This window comes from Balaenoptera borealis (genome assembly GCF_965194805.1).
Source record: "Balaenoptera borealis genome assembly, chromosome: 19".
Lineage (NCBI taxonomy): Eukaryota > Metazoa > Chordata > Mammalia > Artiodactyla > Balaenopteridae > Balaenoptera > Balaenoptera borealis.
Genome location: NC_138878.1, coordinates 58,637,598 through 58,660,364, shown reverse-complemented (window position 1 = coordinate 58,660,364; position 22,767 = coordinate 58,637,598). Strand labels below are relative to the sequence as shown.

Genomic DNA, 22,767 nt, shown 5'->3' with positions numbered 1-22,767 from the left:
TCTGAACCATTTGAGGGTAATTTACGTACACCATGGCCCTATTATCTCTAAATACTTCAGTGTATATGCAGAGTTCAGGAATCCCAAGACTACCCTTACTCTGACACCAGTTGCAAGCTCGGGGGGGTCCCCTGAGCCTCAGTAATTTGCTAGAACTCTCAGAAGTCACTAAAAGCTGTTATACTCACAGCTACACTTTATTACATGGAAAGGATACAGAATAAAATCAGCCAAGAGAAGAGACGCCTGGGGCAGAGTCCAGGGGAGTTTCCAGCACAAACTCCCAGTTGTCCTCTCCCAGTGGAGTCGTGGACAGCACCCGCTCTCCCCATCAGTGACGGGTGACCATACATGCGGAGTATTGCCAACCAGGGAGGCTCACACAGACCTTGGTGTCCAGAGCTTTGATCGCGGCTTGGTCACGTAGATGTGGTTGGACACCTATGTGGCTGACTTTGGTTTCCACCCGCCCCCTCACTCGAGGAAATCAAGCTGATACACATGGCCTAAAGGCCCCACCGTAAATCACATTGTTAAACCCTCTGGTGTGGCCCAGGGCCTCCAGGTGAAAAAAGACACTCTTATCAGGCAGTACATTGCCAGTGCTTAGAGATCATCTCCCAAGAGCTGAGGGCAAAAGCCAGACCTCTCTTTGGGCAAGGTTAATACTTCACTGAACAGTATATTTTGTAGAAATAGGAATATTCTCTTACCTATCCCCAGTGCAGATACAGTACTTTTATCCCATCTATCATTTATACCCTGATTTTATCAGTAGAACCAATTATATAACTTAAAGCATATCTTTCTCTCTCCAGGGCAAGATCCAGCCTAGGGTCTAGTCTAGCTGTCAGTGTTTCTTTAGCCTCCTTTAATTTGGAGCATTTTCACAGCATTGCTTTGCCTTTTAAGACTGTGACGTTTTTAAGGAATACTGCCACTCCCTCCCCCCATTTTTAATAGAGCATTCCTAGTGTTTCCTCATAATTAGACTCAGATGATCCATTCTGGCTGGAACTCTGCAGTTGGTAGCGGTGTGTCCTTTTGAGGGTATCACATCTAGAGACACACCATCTGTCCCTCATTCGTGATGCTAATTTTCATCACCCTGTCAAGACGTCCAATTTCTCGACTCTAAGATTCCTGCTTTGTTTCCTCTTGCAGTCACAGGGCAACACTTTTTAAGACCACACAAACATTTCCCTGTAGACTTAGCATCCAATGATGATTCTTGCCGTATCCAGTCTTCACCATGATAGTGACCAAGTGGTGATTTTCTGACTTCGTACTTCCTTCACACGTAGCAGTGAGCGCTTGGCATTCTACAGAAAGCAAGAGCCCCTCTCTCTTAACCGTTTACTTATTTATTATTTGTAGGGACTTGTGAATTCTCTTATAAAAATGATTTGTAATTTATTACTGTAATAACTATCTTGCTAAAGTTGTTCCAAATTTGACCCCTTTAAGCGGACTCCTTGTAATATGCCCCCAGCCTTTTTTTGAGCACTCTCTTATTTGGGGGCCTAGCATGCTGTCCTAGGCTCATCCTTTACTTTGCCCCAGCCCCGGAGTCGTTTATTTCATTTATTGGGGAATGGTATTTAACTCCAAGGTCTGGATGCTAGCGACTGTCCTTGCCACTGTGCTGTCTTTGTTTCCTGGTCTCAGGGTTTAGAGCTAGGAGGTAGGGGTGTGTCTGTGTGTGTACATTCATATGCATGCACATATACGTGCACACATATTGATATAAATGTGTATACATACGAATAGTTATTCAGTTTCATTCAAAATAAGAGAGATGTTAATTCAGATTATACTGAAACACCGTTTTTCATCCACGAGATTAGCAAAAATTCAAAAACATAACACGCTATTCTTGGGGCAAAGCTGTGGGGAATAAAGCACTTTCATGCATTGAAAGTAGGAGGGCAACTCGATACCACCCCTAAGGAGAGGAATTTGACAATATCTAACAGAACTATGGAGTTACCCTTTCCCAGCAATTCACTTGTAGGAATTTTCCCCAAAGATAACAAAGTGCAAAAGAGCATTAATAGTATAGTAGTTTGTGTAAGGAGGAAAATAAGTAAATATATGAATATCTGCTGACCTTTATAAGAAGAAACACAGGAAGGATTAATCAGGAAATCATGAAGTTAGTTTCTTATAAGGGGGTGGAAGGTAGTAGTGTGGAAGGGATGTTTGAGAGAGCTGCACATGTCTGAATACAGCTTTTTGTCTAGTTTGGACTTTTGAAAATATGTTGGTTCAACACATTCTGAAAAGTAAATCAAATAAAAAGGCAAAGGGATGATAATCTAAAAGAAAAATGAATTGTATTTAAAATTAATACCTTAACCACAATGAATAGAGAAAAGAAAGAATTCACAGAAGTAGCTAAGGAACACAGTGTCTAACTCTACACCCTTAGTTTTAGGTGCAGTGGGGGGGGGCTGGGAGAATGACTTGCAATCCTGAACACTTTTTAGTGGATTTGTTTATTGCTCTGATATGGAATAAGCAATTCTGAGACTATTTTAGATGTACTACAGGTGCCAAGGCCATTCAATGGAGAAAGTATCATCTTTTCAACAGATGGTGCTGAAGCATTTGGACTTCTGTATGCATATATTTGTATGCCTCACACCTACCAAAAAATTAACTCAAAATGGATAAGAGACATAATGTAAAATGTAACTTCTAGAAGGAAACACAGGAGAAAATCTTCATGATCTTGGGTTAAAGAGATCTTAGGCAAAGAGGTCTTAGATATGATCCCAAAAACATGATTCAGAAAAGAAAAAAAGAAAAAAAACACACAAGTGGGACTTGGTCAAAATTTAAAACTTTTGCTGTCCTCGCCTTTTTACAGGGAATCAGCCCTTCAAACCGGAGCTTATATTCCAGCTGGAGAGAGAAGAAGAGCTTTTGATGATGGAGACAGAGACCCAGAGAGATGGGTGTTCAGGTGAGAACCATCCAGCAGTGACCCAGCAGCCAGAGAGCCCCTCCTGAAACATGAGGCAGAAAATGTCAGGCCCTGAGGTGTCTGTCCCCTCACCCCCTCTAGCTTTCCATATTCTAGCTCATTCATTCTGTCCCAGCTGCACTGACCCATTGCTGCCCATCAGACCTGTCAGAATTATGCTTCTGCTTCAGGTTACTTGGCTTGCTTTGCTCTGTGCCTTGACTGAGTGAATTGGTTAATACATGTGTGGTCTTCACTGTCTTCAGTCCTCCTTGAGGCAGCTAATAGGTATAGAACAAATCAGTGTGATGGAGACTCCAGAATATTGTTTGTCAACTGATGAATGCCTGTCCTAATTCTAACTGTTTAGGTGTCCTTGAGTATTCATGGATAGGTAGCCATTATTCCTAAAAGATGAATAGCCAGTCAGCTAAAGGAAATACCAAAAATGATCAATGCCAACATTATAATTGGCCCTTCCCATGCAGCAATTTCAAGTGAGACACTCTTGTATTAACTTCCTCATTCAGATGCCCAGCTCTTTATCTTCCCATTCTGTCCTCTCTTCGCACCGTCGCATCCCCTAACACCTAAACAGTCTCTTGACCTAGCTACGGTTTTTAAAAAAAATTTTATTCAATTTACTTAAATTAAAAAAAAAACAACAGTTCACCTGTTTTCCCCATCCCCCAACCCCTGCCTCTTGCAACCAACAATCTTTTCTCTGTATCTGTGAGCTTGGTTGGTTTTGTGTGTTTGTTGCGGGGCGGGGGGTGGTAACTTTAGATTCCACATATGAGAGAGATCGAGCAGTATTTGTCTTCAAATACCTCAAGGTCTACCCGTATTGTTGCAAATGGCAAGATTTCATTTTTATTTATGGCTGAATTTTCTTTATCCATTCATCCATCAGTGGACACTTAGATTGTTTCCTTATCTTGACTATTGTAAATAATGCTGCAGTGTACATGGGGGTGCATATATTTTTTGGGTTTTTTTAATGAATTTATTTATTTTTGGCTGTGTTGGGTCTTTGTTGCCATGCACGGGCTTTCTCTAGTTGCGATGAGTGGGGGTTACTCTTCATTGTGGTGTATGGGCTTCTCATTGCGGTGGCTTCTTTTTGTTGTGGAGCACGGACTGTAGTTGCATGGGCTTCAGTAGTTGTGGCTCATGAGCTCAGTAGTTGTGGCTCGCGGGCTCTAGAGCACAGGCTCAGTAGTTGTGGCGCACGGGCTTAGTTGCTCCATGGCATGTGGAATCTTCCTGGACCAGGGCTCGAACCCGTGTCCCCTGCATTGGCAGGCGGATTCTTAATCACTGTGCCACCAGGGAAGCCCCATATATCTTTTCGAGTTACTGTTTTCATTTTCTTCAGATAAATACACAGAAGTAGAATTGCTGAATCATATGATAGTTCTATTTTTAATTTTTTGAGGACCCTCCATACTGATTTCCATAGTGGCTGCACCAACTTCCATTCCCACCAGTAGTGTACAAGGGCTCCCTCTCCTCCACATCCTTGCCACCATTTGTTAGCTCTTGTCTTTTTGATAATAGACATCCTAACAGGTGGGAGGTGATAATCTCATTGTGGATTTGATTTGCATTTCCCTGATGATTAATGTTGTTGAGCATCTTTTTATGAACCTGTTGGCCATCTGTATGTCTTCTTTGGGAAAATGTCTATTCTGGTCTTCTGCCCATTTTTTAATCAGATCGTTTGTTTTTTGCTATTGAATTGTATGAGTTCTTTATATATTTTGGATATAACCCCTTATCAGATATATGATTTGCACATATTTTTCTCCCATTCAGTGGTTTGCCTTTTTGTTTTATTGTTGGTTTTCTTTGCTGTGCAGAAGCTTCTTAGTTTGATTGTAGCCCCACTTGTTTATTTTTGCTTTTGTTTCTTTTGCTTTTGATGAAGGATAAAGTGATTTTTATCCTTCATTTTGTTAATGTGGTGTATCACACTTACTGATTTGCAGATGTTGAACCATCCTTGCATCCCTACAATAAATCCCATTTGATTTTGGTGTAGGATCCTTTTAATGTGTTGTTGCATTCGGTTTGCTAATACTTTGTTTAGGATTTTTACATTATGTTCATCAGAGATATTGGCCTGTAATTTTCTTTTTGAAGTGGAACGTCCAAGTTGGACATATATGTGAGTCCAAACATTTTAGTAATGTTTTTGAGTCCTCAGACCCTGGTGTCAGAAGCCATGGTCACACCTGTGTAGCTAAGGATGCTCCTGGGTGAGAAGGAGAGTCAATTGAAAATTTCAAAACAAATTACTTCACTTCTATAATTTTTTGTTTCCATCTCAGTTAACATTCAGAGTCATAACAGGCAATACACTCTCTAGAGCAGGGGTCAGCAAAGTTTTTCTCTAAAGGTCCAGATAGTGAATATTTTAGGCTTTGCTGGCCATATGTGGTCTCTGTCACATATTCTTCTTTGTTTTTTCTTACACCATTTTAAAAAAATTTAAAATCTATTCTTGTTCTTAAGTTACGCAAAAACAGGGCTAGGGCCATAGTGTGCCAGTCCCCCTGCCTGATAGCATCAGTAGGAATGTAATGTCATATTTATTTTTTATTTTTATTTATGGCTGTGTTGGGTCTTCGTTTCTGTGAGAGGGCTTTCTCTAGTTGTGGCAAGTGGGGGCCACTCTTCATCGCGGTGCGTGGGCCTCTCACCATCGCGGCCTCTCTTGTTGTGGAGCACATGCTCCAGACGCGCAGGCTCAGTAATTGTGGCTCACGGGCCCAGTTGCTCCGCGGCATGTGGGATCCTCCCAGACCAGGGCTCGAACCCGTGTCCCCTGCACCGGCAGGCAGATTCTCAACCACTGCGCCACCAGGGAAGCCTGTAATGTCATATTTTAAAATATCTTTTAATTGAATTTTTTACATATACTAACATGTATATACCTTATATTAATGCAAAATTTTGAAAATGTACATTCTTATTTTTAATATACTAATTTTTCTCCTTCATGGTACCTTGAGCAAGAAATCCCTCCCGATCTGAGGTTATCTCTTTTTTAAAATAATCATCACTACATAATCCAGTATGTGGCTATAACATGCATCATTTACCCATTTTTTAATTGATGGGCATTCATTTCTCTGCCGTCCCCCTTGTTTTTTTTACTACTAATATAGAAAGTACAGCAATAAAAACCCCAATCCAAATGTCCTTGGGTACTAGTGATTTTATTTCTGTGGAATAAATTACCTGGTGACTCAGAGATTCAAAGAGAAAAACCATCCTACTGAGCTGTTTTTTATTGGCTGCGTCGGGTCTTAGTTGCAGCACATGGGATCTTTGTTGAAGCATGTGGGATCTTTTCATTATGTCACAGCCTCTTTGTTGCAGCGCTCAGGCTTCTCTCTGGTTGTAGTGTGTGGGTTTTCTCTCTAGTTGTGGCACGCAGGCTCCAGGGTGCATGGGCTCCAGAGCACGTGGGCTCCATAGTTTGCTGCATGCGGGTTCTCTCATGTGAGCTCAGTAGTTGTGGTGCACAGGCTTAGTTGCCCCGCGGCATGTGGGATCTTAGGTCCCTGACCGGGATCGAACCCACGTCCCCTGCATTGGAAGATGGATTCTTTACCACTGGATCACCAGGGAAGCCCCCTTACTGAGCTTTAACTTTGGAGTTGTAACCAAGAGAGACATAATTATCCCCCATTGACTTTCTTGCAGCCTCTAGGAGCTGATTTAATTGACGTGGGCAAAGAAATATTTTTAAAATGATAGTCTTACAACCACTCTGTTAGCAGAAGAACTATCTCGATTTCCACTACGAAAGAGAACGATGTCAATAAATAATGGCTTCTTTTTTTATTTTTTATTTATTTTTGGCTGTATTGGGTCTTCGTTGCTGCACATGGGCCTTCTTTAGTTGTGGTGAGTGGGGGCTACTCTTCACTGCGGTGAGCGGGCTCTAGGTACATGGGAGTAGGGGCATGTGGGCTCAGTAGTTGTGGCTCACGGGCTCTAGAGCGCAGGCTCAGTAGTTGTGACGCACGGGCTTCGTTGCTCTGTGACATGTGAGATCTTCCTGGACCAGGGCTCGAACCGTGTCCCCTGCATTGGCAGGCAGATCCCTAACCACTGCGCCACCAGGGAAGTCCCAATAATGGCTTCTTAACTGTCCATCTCCTTGCAAGTTGTTCCAAGTCGCAACCCATCCATCTCTTCGAAAGTCAGCATCTACATAAATTTCCTAGTTTTTTTTCAGGCCAGGCAAGGAAGATTCAAGGTGAGAAAAACAAGAGTTAGGAAGACCAGCCCCTGTCTTTCTTTTTATCCCCTATTCAAAAATAAATATATATTTCTTCATCTTTATTTCGTACATGTTAGCCATTAAATAAACAAATGTTAATGTAGATTTTAGACAGTTTTCAAGCCTTCATCCCCATAAAGATCTAGTGTATAATTTTCAGCTGGTGACCATTATAACCTGAAAAAAGAAGAAGTTGTACTCTCAGGTTTCATACATCCTGAGGGAAAGAAAGAATATATCTCAAGTGGTAATTTGTTCCCAGTATTTCGAAACTTCAGTCCATGTAGGCATGAAACTAAGAGGTACAAACCTACCTATTGATATTTTTCCAAGTTTCTGCATTTGAACTTTGCATTTGAGCCTTATAATTGTTTCATTACAAACTTTATACCTTCCTCAACTATTTGCACCAGTGGTTTTCATACTTTTTTGGCCATGGCCTTCAGTATGTAATGTAACCCAGTACAGACCTATGTGTGTATACATATCTGCAAGTCTGAAACAAGCATTTATGCAGTGATACCCTGACATGCAGTGCAACTGTGATATTTTCTGTCCTTTTTAAAATTGCATGTCACAATCTATTAAATTGATCTTAAGCCTCACTAATGGTTTCCCACCATTAGTGTTCTTGTGCTGTTATAGGCTATTCATTCCAAATACATCCAGTAATATTCCATAATCTGTTTTCAACCTTCTCTGCCAGTGATTAAATTTTGTCTTCTATTGGAAAGTGATAAGAAAAATAATTTTACTTGGAGTGAAAAAGATGATTTGTAATCCATGTTTACATAAAATCAGCTTGTCAGTCCACATAAGCAAACAAAATCTGTTTCATGGAATTGCCTGATTAATTTGATCAGAGGTGCAGAGTCAGCAACCTGTTAGAGCCACCTGCACCTGTTGCTGACATGAGGCATCATGATCCCCAGGGGCTCTGAAAGGTGATCCTTTACCAACACTATACCTTAATACTGCTGACTGCCGCTGATGTGATCTGAAACTCCCAGCAGGGATGGAAAGGGAAGTTTCTGGTCCGTAGAGCCAGGCAAGCATCATTGCTGTGTAAACCAAGGGCTTCTGGGCTTTTTTTTTTCCCCATAGCGGATTATTCCTGTTTTTCATTTCCAGTGTCATTTCTAATTATAGCAAAACCATCAACTTCATTAACCAGGAGATACTTACTTTTAGTAATCTCCATCTTTCAAGTAATAAGGTGCTCCCTGCAAATTATCTTGCTTTTTCTTCTCCTTCCGTGGTAGTTTGCTGGTTCCAGCTAGATCTGAATACCATTCCTGTCAGTAGTTCTCACGTAGCTGTTCTCAGCAATTTCCTTCGATAATTTTAATTCCTTTATGGCTTAATTAGAATATCAAACATCACTGGGTTAAGAGTTGCTGAAGTCATAACTTAACCTTATATGTTAACCTTAACTAAACCTTAAGTTTTTTTTTTTTTATATTAGGGGATATTATTATTTATTTATTTATTTATTTTATTTTGGCTGTGTTGGGTCTTCGTTTCTGCGCGAGGGCTTTCTCTAGTTGCGGCAAGTGGGGGCCACTCTTCATCGCGGTGCGCGGGCCTCTCACTATCGCGGCCTCTCTTGTTGTGGAGCACAGGCTCCAGATGCGCAGGCTCAGTAGTTGTGGCTCACGGGCCTAGTTGCTCCGCGGCATGTGGGATCTTCCCATACCAGGGCTTGAACCCGTGTCCCCTGCATTGGCAGGCAGATTCTCAACCACTGCGCCACCAGGGAAGCCCAACCTTAAGTTTTAATACAACCTTTCATAAATACCTTATGATGTCTTACACATGCCAATCATGTTGATCTAGCGTTACAATTCCTTGCCAGCATTTCCTTTTTAATAGAAAACTTACTACATTTGCATTAACTAACTGCAGACATAAAGTACATATGGGTAAAATGGCATGTTGTTAATAAAATATGATACATCTGTTTTTTAAATTATACATATGTTTAATTACTATTTTCTTATAATTTTTAGATTACTTTTTTGATCATTTACAGTGGTGACATCTGATCTCAGGCTGTGATAGGCTGGCCATTTTATGCTAGAATAGTCTTTGTTTTCTGCATTTCACTTCTTCTGTCTCCACCCCACATAACCCTGTTCTTGTTTTCAAACAGGCAGATCTCGGAGATATTGCAGGTTCGGTTCCAGAGCACCGCAATAAAGCAAATATTGCATATAAAGCAAGTCACAAATTTTTTGGTTTCCTAGTGCATATAAAAGTCATGTTTATACTATACTGTAGTCTATTAAGTGTGCAATAGCATTATGCTAAAAAAACAATTCACATACCTTAATTTAAAAATACTTTATTGCTAAAAAATACTAACCATCATCTGAGCCTTCAGTGAGTAATAGTAGTAACATCAAAGATCACAGATAACCATGACAAATATAATAATGAAAAAGTTTGAAATATTGTGAGAATTACCAAAATGTAACACAGAGACATCAAATGAGCAAATTCTGTTGGAAAAATAGTGCCAGTAGGCTTGCTCAACATAGGGTTGCCTTCAATTTATAAGAAACTCTACCTGCGAAGCACAGTAAAGCAAAGCACAATAAAACAAGGTATGGAGTATATTTTTCCCTGTAGACTGAGTTAAAATGGCTTCTAAAATGATAGATTTGTGGCATAGAGTTGGATGTTGTAGCCACTGTTATTGTACATGATTAGAAAGAACTCTTCTTCTCAAGCTCACATGGAACATTCACGAAGATAGACCATATTCTGAATCATAAAACACACCTTAACAAATTTAAAAGAATAGAAATCATGCAGTGCCTGCTCTCAGACTGCAATGGAATTAAACTAGAAGTCAATAAATCAAATAACTGGAAGACCTCAAATGGAGATTAAACAATACACTTCCAAATAACACATGGGTCAAAGAAGAAATCTCAAGAGAAATTTTAAGATATTTTGAACTACATGAAAATGAAAACACAACCTACCAAAATTTGTGAGCTGCAGCAAAAGCACTGCTTAGAGGAAAATTTATAGCATTGAATACATGTATTAGAAAAGAAGAAAGATCTAAAATCAATCATCTAAGCTTCCACCTTAGGAAACTAGAAAAAGAAAAGCAAATTGTAAGCAGAAGAAAAGTAAGTAGAACACAAGAATAAGAACTGGAAATAAGAAATCAGTAGAGAAAATCAATGAAACCAAAAGCTGGTTCTTTGAAAAGATGCCTAAAACGGATAAGCTTCTTAGCTAGGGTAACTAAGAAAAAGATACACAAATTACTAATATCACAGAAATGCAAATTACTAATATCAGAAATGAAAGAGAGAACATGACTACAGAACCTGTGGGCATTAAAAGAATAAAAAAGGAATACTATGAACAAAGTCTATGCCCACAAATTTGACAGCCTAGATGAAACAGACCAATTCCTTGAAAGACACATTTGCCAAAAGTAAAGTAAAGCTATTTACTTTATTTGACGTGCCTCGTATACTATGTCCCTTCATTTCATTATTATATAAAATATTAATATAGTAATTGAAAGCTTTGCTTTTGAGAAACCAAAGACATCACTAGGCATTTTTTAAATTAATTTTTTATTGGAGTATAGTTGGTTGGCATTTTTTTTTTTTTAAGTACTGAGATGAGTACTCATAGACATGCCGTAAAGTGTTACCCTGCAGTCAGTGCACTGCCCCAGATCCTGCTGCCACGCAATCATCAGTGTGGCCTTTTATTTTTAATTTTTAAAAAAATTGGGCATAGGGTGGGGCTACAGGTAAGATTTTATACAAGAAAAACTACACATTTATTTTCAAAATTAAAAGGCACAATCCACAAGATTCTTGTGACCTTTGCTTTTCTCATCAGCAGGTGATATCTGAGTGTAGCCCTACCTCTCATACAGCCTTTCAACATTGCAGTAAAACTGCCATCACCAGTTCCTTTACCATGAAAAATAACTTAACACATATATGCACTTTCAGTTCTGTGAGTGAGAGTAACTCAAGCTGTGATCTATTCATTATGTGCTTACTGAGCAACTACTATTTGCTAAGAGTGTTACAGGCAGTGAGGGTAATGCTGTGTACACAGCGAAGTGCTTGTCCTTGTGGATAATACACCCCACTGTGGAGAGACAGAAAAACACAAAGAATTATTATGTTTGAGGATAATATTCATGTTATGAAAAATATCCTCTTTTACTTCTTTTTTTTCCCCCGGATGGTGAAAGAGAATTAATGTACTGCCAAGTGTTAGGAGAGTGAGTGCATGTTATTACTCCAACCCCGTTGGACCACCGGTCCTCAGGGAGTATACTTCTCACCAGGATATGAAGATCTGCTGCCTGCTGATAATCTGAGCTTTCATAACTAAGGGACAAGCCATTTCCACCCAAACATACCCATCTTCAACTTTTCTGGAGCCTGAAATTCCCTAAACATTAAAGTAATTTCCCAGCAAAATGGTGCACGCCAAAGTCAGTGTTCGTTGAGTTTTGTTTGATAACAAAGGACACCTACTGGTGCCATAAAACTTGCCTATGCTTCCCTCAGCCTCCATTTTTTTCTGATGTCTTTGGAGTTGAATTCTGTCACCGTGTTTTACATTCTGACCTGCACCATGGCAGGTGCATGGCAGGTGCTTGATAATTGCAAAATATCTTTTGAAAGGAGTTAAAGCTGATAATGGCTTACAGTGACTTAGAAGAGCTTATTAGTCTCATGAAGATAAAGAACGCATTAGAGATAGGCAGTTTGATGCCTCAAGCATAGATTAAAGATCTACTTTTACCTTCATCTGCACAGCATTTAACATGCAGTCTTCTTAAAAACAAACAAAAACGTTACCATGCCCATTACTATCAGGGCAAAAAACATTTATCCACTTGAAACTATACTCTTTCCAATTTGAGACTGTCCCCTTCTGTTTTCTTGAAATCTCCAGGCAGCCCATGATAATATGTGTGTGGTTTAGCTAGGCATTTTGAACAGGGCCACCATCTTCGATGTCCAGGTTGTGTTGCAAAGCCCTGATTTTGAGGCACGCAGATAGCCTAAATTCTGTGGCTCCTACTTATATTCCTGGTGTAGCCAAAGATGAGCCATTTTCTAAGTATCGTCAGAGTTAGTAACATAAATTTTCCTCCAGTTTATTGAAGTTGCATGTCATCGTCTACGTGCAAAATCTTGAAATCTCTGAATAAAAGCATTCACTGTGTACACGTCTAAAATCTCTTTATTCTTATAGGAACCAAGAGTCAACATAATATGGAAAGTATTCAAGAAGTGGGATTAAGCTGCCTTTCCTCCAAAGAGCTTTCCACCTGGCAGACCTGGCAACAAGGTGCAGGCAGGTTAACCGGGTGTCAAGATTCCATGAAAATTTTTCAAGAGAATATTTCTCAGTTGCAAAAACAAGGTGATTCCCCCTGCCAAGTTTGGGCAGGAATACCGATTCAGATTTCTGAAGATGAGAACTACATACTGACTCATATAGGAGATGGTTCCCATGACATAAAAAGTCAAGAATTTCCCTCTTGGAGAACCCAGCATTCTTGGAGGAAAATGTATCTTACAGAGTCACGTAATTATCAGTGTAGATGTCAGAAAATTTCCATGAAAAATGATTTCTGTACGTCTGAAAGTATCAGTTGGATCTCACATCACAATGATAATCTGGGTGTACACAGAACAGAAAAAAACTATAGCTGCCATGACTGTGGAGAAGATGTCATGAAGGTTTCACTGCTTCATCAAGACTTAATTCAAACAGGGCAAAAGCCCTACCCTGGTAATGAGTACAGAAAAGCCTTCAACAATGACTTCAGCTCTGAAGTTCTTCAGCAGTTACACTTAGAAGGAAAGCCCCGTACATACAGTCCATGTGGAAAGGGCTGTAGTTACAGTTCAGTTCTTCATACTCATCAAAGTGTTTGTAGAGGAGATAACTGTGTTTCTGAGAGTCCACACCTGCAGTGCCATCAGAAAGTACACGCAGAGGAGGTGCCATTTAAATATGAATATGGTGAGAACTTCAATCAGTGTTCCTCTCATAACACATATGAACTTACTCACACAGGAGAGATGTCCGACAGATGCAACATTTATGAGAAGGGCTTCAGTCATAGCTTAGACCTTAGTAGTAGTTTTAGGGTCCATACTGAGCAGGAGCCCTATGAATTTGAGGAGAATGGGAATGTCTTTATCCAAAATTCTTGCCTTCGAGCCCATCAGAGAATCCAAACTGAAGAGAAACTATACACAGATGTGGAGTGTGAGAAGGGTTTCATTTGTAACTCAGATTGTAACATTCAGCACAGAGTTCACATGGAAGAGATTCCCTATAATTCTGAGGTGTGTGGTAATGGCTTCAGTCTGGCCTCACATTTTCAAGACCTTCAGATAGTCCACACTAGGGAACAACCATATAAACATTATACATGTGGTAACAGCTTCAGCCAAAATTCATATCTTCAAGGCCATCAGAAAATTCACATTGGAGAGAAACCTTACAAGGAGTGTGGGAATGGCTTCAATTGGAATTCAAAACCTAAAGATCATCAGAGAGTCCACACTGGAGAGAAACCATACAAATGCAACGCATGTGGTAAAGTCTTCAGTCATAGATCAGTTCTTAATGTTCATCAGAGAGTCCACACAGGAGAGAAACCTTTTAAATGTGAGGAGTGTGATAAGGGATTCAGTCGGAGTTCATACCTTCAAGCCCATCAGAGAGTCCACACTGGAGAAAAACCATACAAATGTGAGGAGTGTGGGAAGGGATTCAGTCGCAATTCTTACCTTCAAGGCCATCAGAGGGTCCACACTGGAGAGAAACCATACAAGTGTGAGGAGTGTGGGAAAGGATTCAGTCGGAGTTCACACCTTCAAGGCCATCAGAGAGTTCACACTGGAGAAAAACCATTCAAGTGTGAGGAGTGTGGGAAGGGATTCAGTTGGAGTTTTAATCTTCAAATTCATCAGAGGGTTCACACAGGAGAGAAACCCTATAAATGTGGAGAATGTGATAAGGGCTTCAGTAAGGCCTCAACTCTTCTGGCCCATCAGAGAGTCCACACGGGAGAGAAGCCATACCAATGTGATGAGTGTGGTAAGAGCTTCAGTCAGAGATCATACCTTCAAAGCCATCAGAGTGTCCACACTGGCGAGAGACCCTATATATGTGAGGTATGTGGGAAGGGCTTCAGTCAGAGAGCATATCTTCAAGGTCATCAGAGAGTCCACACCAGAGTGAAGCCATATAAATGTGAGATGTGTGGGAAGGGCTTTAGTCAGAGCTCACGCCTTGAAGCACATCAGAGGGTCCACACAGGAGGGAAACCATACAAATGTGAGGTATGCACAAAGGGTTTCAGTGAAAGTTCACGCCTTCAAGCACATCAGAGGGTCCACGCAGAAGGGAGGCCCTATAAATGTGAACAATGCGGTAAGGGTTTCAGTGGGTTTTCAAGTCTTCAAGCCCATCACAGAGTCCACACCGGGGAAAAACCATACAAATGTGAGGTGTGTGGTAAGGGCTTCAGTCAGAGATCAAACCTCCAGGCTCATCAGAGGGTCCACACGGGAGAGAAACCCTACAAATGCGATGCATGTGGTAAGGGTTTCCGTTGGAGCTCAGGTCTTCTAATTCATCAAAGAGTCCATAGTGGTGATACATTCTATAAAAGTGAAGAGTATGGTAGGGATTATCTCTCTTCAGAGAATCCATACAAAAGTGAAATTCGGTAAAATGGTATTCTATTGCATTCTGAAGCCCTCAAATGAGAGCCGAAATTTTCCATTCACTCTAGTTCTTATAGTAGAAAAAGAATTTCTTTCATGAAAAGGTAATGTTTCTGCCCAGCATCAACATTTGCAATAGTCAGGAGACCACACAGCAGAGACATCTAACGAGAGAGGTTCCATACGGGATTTTGTGAGAACTTTAACATGTCATTGCACGTGACTTTAACCAGTTGTTGCACTAGGGCTTAAAAAAGATATGAGTATAGTCAGGATTTTAACAGAAGCACAGTGATGAGCATGCCTGAATCCACGTCCACTGGAATGTAAAGTGAATGAGAGAAGGGGCTTCATGCATTGTGAAGTCTCCAAAGCCATGACACTGCATAACTCAATATTAGGTGCTCAGTACTTTTTGCTAAATGACTAAAAGTGTGTAAAGGTATCATGTTTGAAATTTTTATTAAGCTTATTTTCCCCAAAAAATCATTTGAAAATGTATTTGGAGGAGGAATACTGCAAGTAATGTAAGCACTTCAAGTAAATAAATATTATTTGAAATGTATCAGCAATATCGCAATCTGAAATTACATGAATTTGGTTGTAACCCTGTTGGGATTGGTTCTCTCCCTTTGTCCCTCATGTAAGCAGGGATGAACTGAATTTCTTACCATTTGGTCTTTTTCTCTACAGTATACTATCCATTTTAGTTTAGCTGTGAGTATGTACACCTGTGTGCACTTTAAAGGACAGTACAAACTGATAAAACAATGTTTCTGGTTAACTTTACAAAAATGGAACACTGCATTTCACATAATTGAATTTTTACTCCTGCCCTGTGTGTTAGGACAGAGTTTTACTGTAATATTTGGAAAGTGGCAGAAATGGTTACTAATGACAAATACTTTCTTAATAAATGTCAAAATTATAATACTTGGTTTTTTAGTCTGCATATTTCCATCAAAATCCTTTTGATCTGACTGATTTCTAAGAGTTACAACCTTTGTCCAATTCAGACCTCCTTAGGCAGGATCTGTGACAAGTTTGGAGGACTTTAATTTTATCAAGTTTTACATCCCCATACTTCTTCCACTCACAGAAAGAAAGAAAAATATCAATTTTTTAAATTGAAGTATAGTTGATTTACAATGTTATGTTAATTACTGCTGTACAGCAAAATGATTCAGTTATACATACATATACATTCTATTTTTTATTCTTTTCCATTATGGTATATCATAGGATATTGAATATAGTTCTCTGTGCTATACAGTAGGACCTTATTGTTTAACCATTCTATATATAAAAGCTTATATCTGCTAACCCTAACCTCCCACTCCATCCCTCCCTCAACCCCCTTCCCCTTGGCAACCACCAGTCTGTCCTCTATGTCTGTGATTCTGTTTCTGTTTCATAGATAGGTTCTTCTGTGTCATATTTTAGATTCCACATAAAAATGATATCATATGTTATTTGTCCTCTTTCTGACTTACTTCACTTAGTATGATAATCTCTACTTACATCCATATTGCTGCAAATGGCATTATTTTCTTCTTTTCTATGGCTGAGTAGTACTCCATTGTATATATGTGCCACATCTTTATCCATTCATCTGTTAATGGACATTCAGGTTGTTTCCATGTCTTGGCTATCGTGAATAGTGCTGCTATGAATATAAGAGGTGCATGTATCTTTTTGAATTATAGTTTTGTCCAGATATATGCCCAGGAGTGGGGTTGGTGGATCATATGGTAATTCTGTTTTTAGTAAAGAAAGGAAAAATACTGAATCTTTCTAAACATTTTTTCAAATGTATTGATTATTAGGATAAGATTTCCTTTTAGTTGCTAGTCTCTCTGTCTTCAAGAACAATGTATTTTGTTGGAGGGAGTGAAAAATACAAGTTTGTTAGAGAAGAGTCATACAATATGTATCAAAATGTAAAGTGTACGTACCCATCTGGAAATCATAGAATAATAATTTAAGATAAAGCAGTTTTAACAGAAAGGATGTGTACATAAGGGTAATTTTTTAAATTGGAAATTAATAAAAGTTCAGATGAATTTCTCTGTGTTCCTATAATATGGAGCTACAGAAAGTATGAAATCAATCTAAAACGACAGAGAAGACTCATGAGTCTTGTTTAGTAAAAATGCGGATTGTACCTTCATAATATCCAGTTATCTTAGGTCTGTATACATATATGTTCAAATACATGCTTAATAATTATCTGTGAAAGATTACTCACTGTCCTGTATACAGTGGTTTTCTGTGGTAAGCAGAATTTTGGCTTAGTCTTTCTTGTACTTTATTTTTAAAAAATCTCAGTTAACATTTTACCAAAGCAATAAACTACTGAGATACTGTCCCTTATAGTTTAGAACTCATAATGTGATCACTCTATTTCATTAGATGGCATGATGGCCAAAATTAAAGAATAAAACTCTTAAAGTTAATTTTCAAAAAGTCTCTAGAGAATACAGATAAATTACGTGTCAGCAGCTTTACCTTTCCATAAAATTTCTTTAGGTCTCAAAGCCCATGCAGCCTTAAATGTCCTAGTACAATTCAGTAGTAGTATAAATTGGTGCACCATAGTTCTTCTGTCAGATTTCAGCCCGTTGGATGAATGGGGTGACCAAGGCACTGGCTTAACCTGGCTTCCAAGGTGCTAGTTCAAGTTTCACAGTATCATCAGAAATTCAGGGCTTCTAATGCATTTCTTTACTACGACCACTTCCAAAGGAAGATCGTGAGAGCTCATGGTGGTTTTATCAGTTAGGATGCTTTTAGTTGTAGGTAACAAAATGTAGCTCAGAGTTGCTTAAACCAAAAATGTTTCTCAGTTCGTACAAGTGAAGAGATGCAGGTAAGGTAAGACTTGGGTCTGGGTCAGTCAAGGAGACTATATTGCTTTTCTTTAAGTCTCTTACCTCTGTCCTTTTATGTGAACTCTTGTCTTCAATTTGCTCACAAATGAAAGTATCACCTGCTTTATTGTTCACAGCCTAGAGAAGAGATTTTGTCTCATTTTTAGTGTTACATAGTCCTAGCTCCCCAAAATGCACAAGCTCTCTGATCTCTCCAATCCCCACTCAAGACTAAGACTAAACCAAGATGATACAGAACATCCCTGGTCCCCATAAACATGCTAGCTTTCTCCTAGTGACAAGCAATAGCAGGCTACATTGGGGAAAAGGCAAGAACATGGACAGAGAATCCTTCTGTGGCACAGGTGCATAGGGATAGCCAAAAGCTGAAGGTGGAGAAGGAACATTGAGGAAAATCCTCCAGCACTCCAGCCCCCACCCTAAGCACAAGGTAACATTAGAAAATTTTGAAGCAGTGTACTGAAGATAACTATTGCAACAACAGAATCCAATTTCAACTTAATTCCTGACCAGACTGATTCAACAGCGCACCCTAACATCCTAGCAGAACAGGTGTGCCCAGTTCCAGGCAAAATTACTATTTATTTCAGTCTCTACTGTTTGATACGTGGTATCTTGTGTTCAGTAAAAAATTACAAGATTAAAAAAAATACAACCCTCTGCCAAGAGACAGCAGACCAATCAATAAAACCACACTTAGAGATGAATGTATTTTGGAAATGCCAGAGAATTTTATATGACTGGTTGATGTGTTAAATGCTTTCATGAAAAGGGCAGACAATATACATGAACAGATGAGGGAATTTCAGTGGAAATTAATATAGAATCAAATGGGAAATGCTAGAAAAGAAAATTTATAACAAAGGATGATTTTGAAGGACTTGTAAGTAGGCTAAACACATCTGAGAAAAGTGTCAAAGAACTTGAATAAAGGCTAATCAAAATCATCCAACCTGAAACACAAAAAGTGTGAAGAAAACAGAATAGAGTATCCAAGAACTGTGGGGAAACTTTTTGTGGTCAAACTTATGTATAATTGGAAACCCAGGGTGAAAGGAGAGAGAGAATGAGAAAAAAATATTTCAAGAGATAGTGGCTACGAATTTTTTTTAAATAATAAAAGACTTCACCGAATCCAGGAACTCAAGAATACACAAGCAGAATTTTAAAACAAACAAAAAACGCAAAAACCAAAAAAACAGGCACGTTATTCCCAAACAGCAGCAAATGAACAATGCAGGAAATATTGACAGAAAAAGTCCACATTACATACAAAGAACAGAGATGAGGAAGAGAGGAGACTTCCCATCAAAAACCATGTAAGCCAGAAGGGACTTCCCTGGTGGTCCAGTGGTAAAGAATCCGCCTTCCATGCAGGGGACACAGTTCAATAACTGCTCAGCAAACTAAGATCCCACATGCCGCAGGGCCACTAAGCCTGTGCACCACAACTACTGAGCTTGTGTGCCTCAACTAGAGAGCCTACGTGCCACAAACTACAGAGCCCATGCCCTCTGGAACCTGCTCACCACAACTACAGAGCCCACGTGCCTTGGAGCCTGTGCACCACAACTAGAGAATAGAAAACCCGTGCACCACAACAAGAGAGAAGCCTGTGTGCCACAATGAAGAGCCCACATGCTGCAACCAAAGATCCCACATGCCTCAACAAAGATCCCGTATGCCGCAACTAAGACCCAACACAGCCATAAATAAATAAAAAATAAAACCAGAGAGATTTCTTCTCTCCCCAACTTGAAAAAAACCAGGGGCTAAAAACCAGGGACTTCCTTGGTGGCGCAGTGGTTAAGAATCCACCTGCCAATGCAGGAGACCTGGGTTCGAGCCCTGGTCTGGGAAGATCCCACATGCCGCAGAGCAACTAAGCCCATGCGCCACAACTACTGAGCCTGCGCTCTAGAGTCTGCGAGCCACAACTACTGAAGCCCGCGTGCCTAGAGCCCGTGTTCCGCAAGAAGAGAAGCCACTGCAATGAGAAGCCAGTGCACTGCAACAAAGAGTAGCCCCTGCTCACCGCAACTAGAGAAAGCCCGTGTGCAGCAATGAAGACCCAATGCAGCCAAAAATAAATAACTAAAAATTTTAAAAAACCAAAAAACGTAAGGCAGAAGACATTGGAGTAACATCTTTAATATTCTGAAACAAAATACTGTGAATCAAAAATTCCAAGCCTGATGAAAAAAATCTTCCAAAGAAGTATGCAAAATAAAGACATTTTCATATGAACAAAAGTTAATAGAATATACCGCCAGCAGATCTGCACTACAAGCAATATTAAAGGAATTTTCCATAGGCTGGAAGAATATCATACCAGAAACAGACTTGGATCTAATAAAGAAGTTTTAAAATGGTTTAAAAGGAAGTAAAATATAAAATAATTTTTCTTATTTCTAATCACTGGAAAATACAACTTCCTAAAGCAAAAATGAGCAAAGTTTTGTGAGTTTATAGCATATATAAAAATAAAATGTAACGATACCACAAAACAGGCAGAGAAATTGGAAGTAGCTGTCATATACTATGTGAATGGGTATCATATTATTAGAAGGTAGACTGAAAAATAATAGATGCATATTATAAGCCCTTGAGCAACCATTTAAAAAATTTAAGTGGCATATAACTAATAAGCCAGTAGTGGAGATAAGTTGGAATTCTAAAAGATAATCCAAAAGCAGACAGGAAAATTAAACAAATAACACATGGCACAAATAGGAAACAATTAACATGATGGTAGGTTCAAATCCAGTGATATCAAAAATTACATTAAATGTAAATGTTCTAAACACACCACTTAAAACAGATTGTCAGATTGGATTAAAAAGCAAGACCCAACTATATGCTTTATGTTTTCTAAAAGAAAACCTTTTTTAATATAAAGAGATAAGTAGATTTAAAGACTAGGATGGAAAAAGGCATGCCATGCTAAAATTAGTTAAAAGAAAGCTGGAGGGGACTTCTCTGGTGGCACAGTGGTTAAGAATCCACCTGCCAATGCAGGGGACACGGGTTCGAGCCCTGGTCCGGGAAGATCCCACATGCCACGGAGCAACTAAACCCGTGTGCCACAACTACTGAAGCCCACGTGCCTAGAGCCCGTGCTCTGCAACAAGAGAAGCTGCCTCAATGAGAAGCCTGTGCACCGCAACAAAGAGTAGCCCCTGCTAGCTGCCAGTAGAGAAAGCCTGCACACAGCAACGAAGATCCAACACAGTAATAAAGGGAGGGAGGAAGGAAAGGAAGGAAAGAAGGAAGGAAGGAGGGAAAAGAAAAAGAAAGCTGGACTAGCTATATTAATATCAACAAAGAATTCATACAAGGAATATAACCAAGGATATACCAGGAAGACGTGCAATGCCAAATGTGTATGCATCTAACAACAGAGCTTCAAGATTCATGAAGAGAAACCTGGTAGAAAACCACAAGTATAGTGGAGACCTCAGTAGTTATCTTAGTAACTGATAAAAACAAGATGACAGAACATCAGTAAAGACAGAGAAGGCTTGAACAACACTACTACCCAACTTGACTTATTTGCCAGTTAGAGAACACTTCATCCAACAGTGATCAAGTACACATTCGTTTCAAGTGCATTTGGAATATTCACCAAGATAAATCATATTCTGGGCCACAAAACAAGCCATGCCAAGTTTAAAAGAAGTAAAACTATACAACGTTCTCTGACCCAAAAGTAATTAAACTATATTGAGCAAGTGATACCTGTTGCCTCCTACCTGGAGCAGCCGTCCCAAAGTGTCCACCCACTGCATGGTTTCTAGGTGTTGAGGTCCCCGTGAATATTAGGAACACCTTTGTGTCTATAAATTTGACAATTTAAGGAAAATGTACAAGTTCCTTGAAAGACACAAATTACCCATGCATACACATGAAGTAGACAACCTGAATAGTCCTGTATCTCCTGAAGAAGTTGAATTTACAGATTAAAAAACAACAAAGACAATTTAGGGACAGATGGTTTTACTGGCAAATTCTAGCCAAACATAAGGGAAAAAATGATTCTAATTCTACCAAAAAAAGCTTCAAAAAAAAAAAAAATAGAAGTGAAACCTTTCTGAGTTATTTTACAAAGCTAGCATTACCCTGATAACAAAATCCAACAGTGACATAAGAACAGAAAACTATTGACCAATATCCTTCATGAACAAAGTCACAAAAATCCTCAATGAAATATTATCATATTCAGCAATTTATAAAAAGGATAATGCATCATGAAAGTGGTATAGATTCTGGAAATGCAGATTGTTTCAATATATGAAAATCAAACTGCCTAATTCACTGTATCCACAGAAAAAAAGAAGAAATAGATGAAGGAAAAGCATTTGACAAAATTGAACATCCATTTATGACTTAAAACAAAAACAAACACATAGGAATCAAAGGGAGCCTTTCTTGAGCTGATAAAGAATGTTGACAAAATACTGATAACATCATTTTTAATGGTGAAAGATTGAATACTTTCACCCAAAGTTTGGAAACAAGTCAAAGATTTCTATTCTCACCACCATGTCAACATCATGCAGGAGCTAATAGCCAGTGCACTGAAGTGAGAAAAGGAAAAGATATACAGATAGGAAAGGAAGAAATAAAACTATTTGCAGAAGACAAGATTCTCTATGTAGAAAAGTCCAAAGAATCAACAGAAAAGTTAGTAGAAATGGTGAGTTTAGCAAAGTCATAGGAAACAAGGTCAATATACAAAATCACTATGTTAGTCTTAAACTACTGGAAACTGAGATTAAGAAAGAAAAAAGCAGTACCAGTTCAGTAGCCCCAAATATATAATTTGTGTGGGTGTTGGTAGGTGTGGTGGGGGTGAGTGTG

General features: G+C 39.2%; 1 protein-coding gene across 15 annotated transcripts in view; it reads left to right on the top strand.

Moving 5' to 3' along the window:
- The window catches only part of LOC309616994 (uncharacterized protein), a 73,923-nt gene extending 57,974 nt beyond the window's left edge, over nucleotides 1–15,949 (top strand). For 12 of the 15 annotated variants that reach the window (XM_082368457.1, XM_082368447.1, XM_082368448.1 and 9 more), the window contains 2 exons: nucleotides 2,873–2,968; nucleotides 12,522–15,949. In XM_082368457.1, the coding sequence (XP_082224583.1) occupies nucleotides 2,873–2,968; nucleotides 12,522–15,022 (2,597 nt within the window). In that variant the 3' untranslated portion in view covers nucleotides 15,023–15,949. Of the gene's footprint in view, nucleotides 1–2,872; nucleotides 2,969–9,417; nucleotides 9,484–12,521 lie in introns of all 15 variants that reach the window. The other 3 variants (XM_082368451.1, XM_082368452.1, XM_082368453.1) reach the window with 2 other exon arrangements.
- The last annotated feature ends 6,818 nt before the right edge of the window (nucleotides 15,950–22,767 follow it).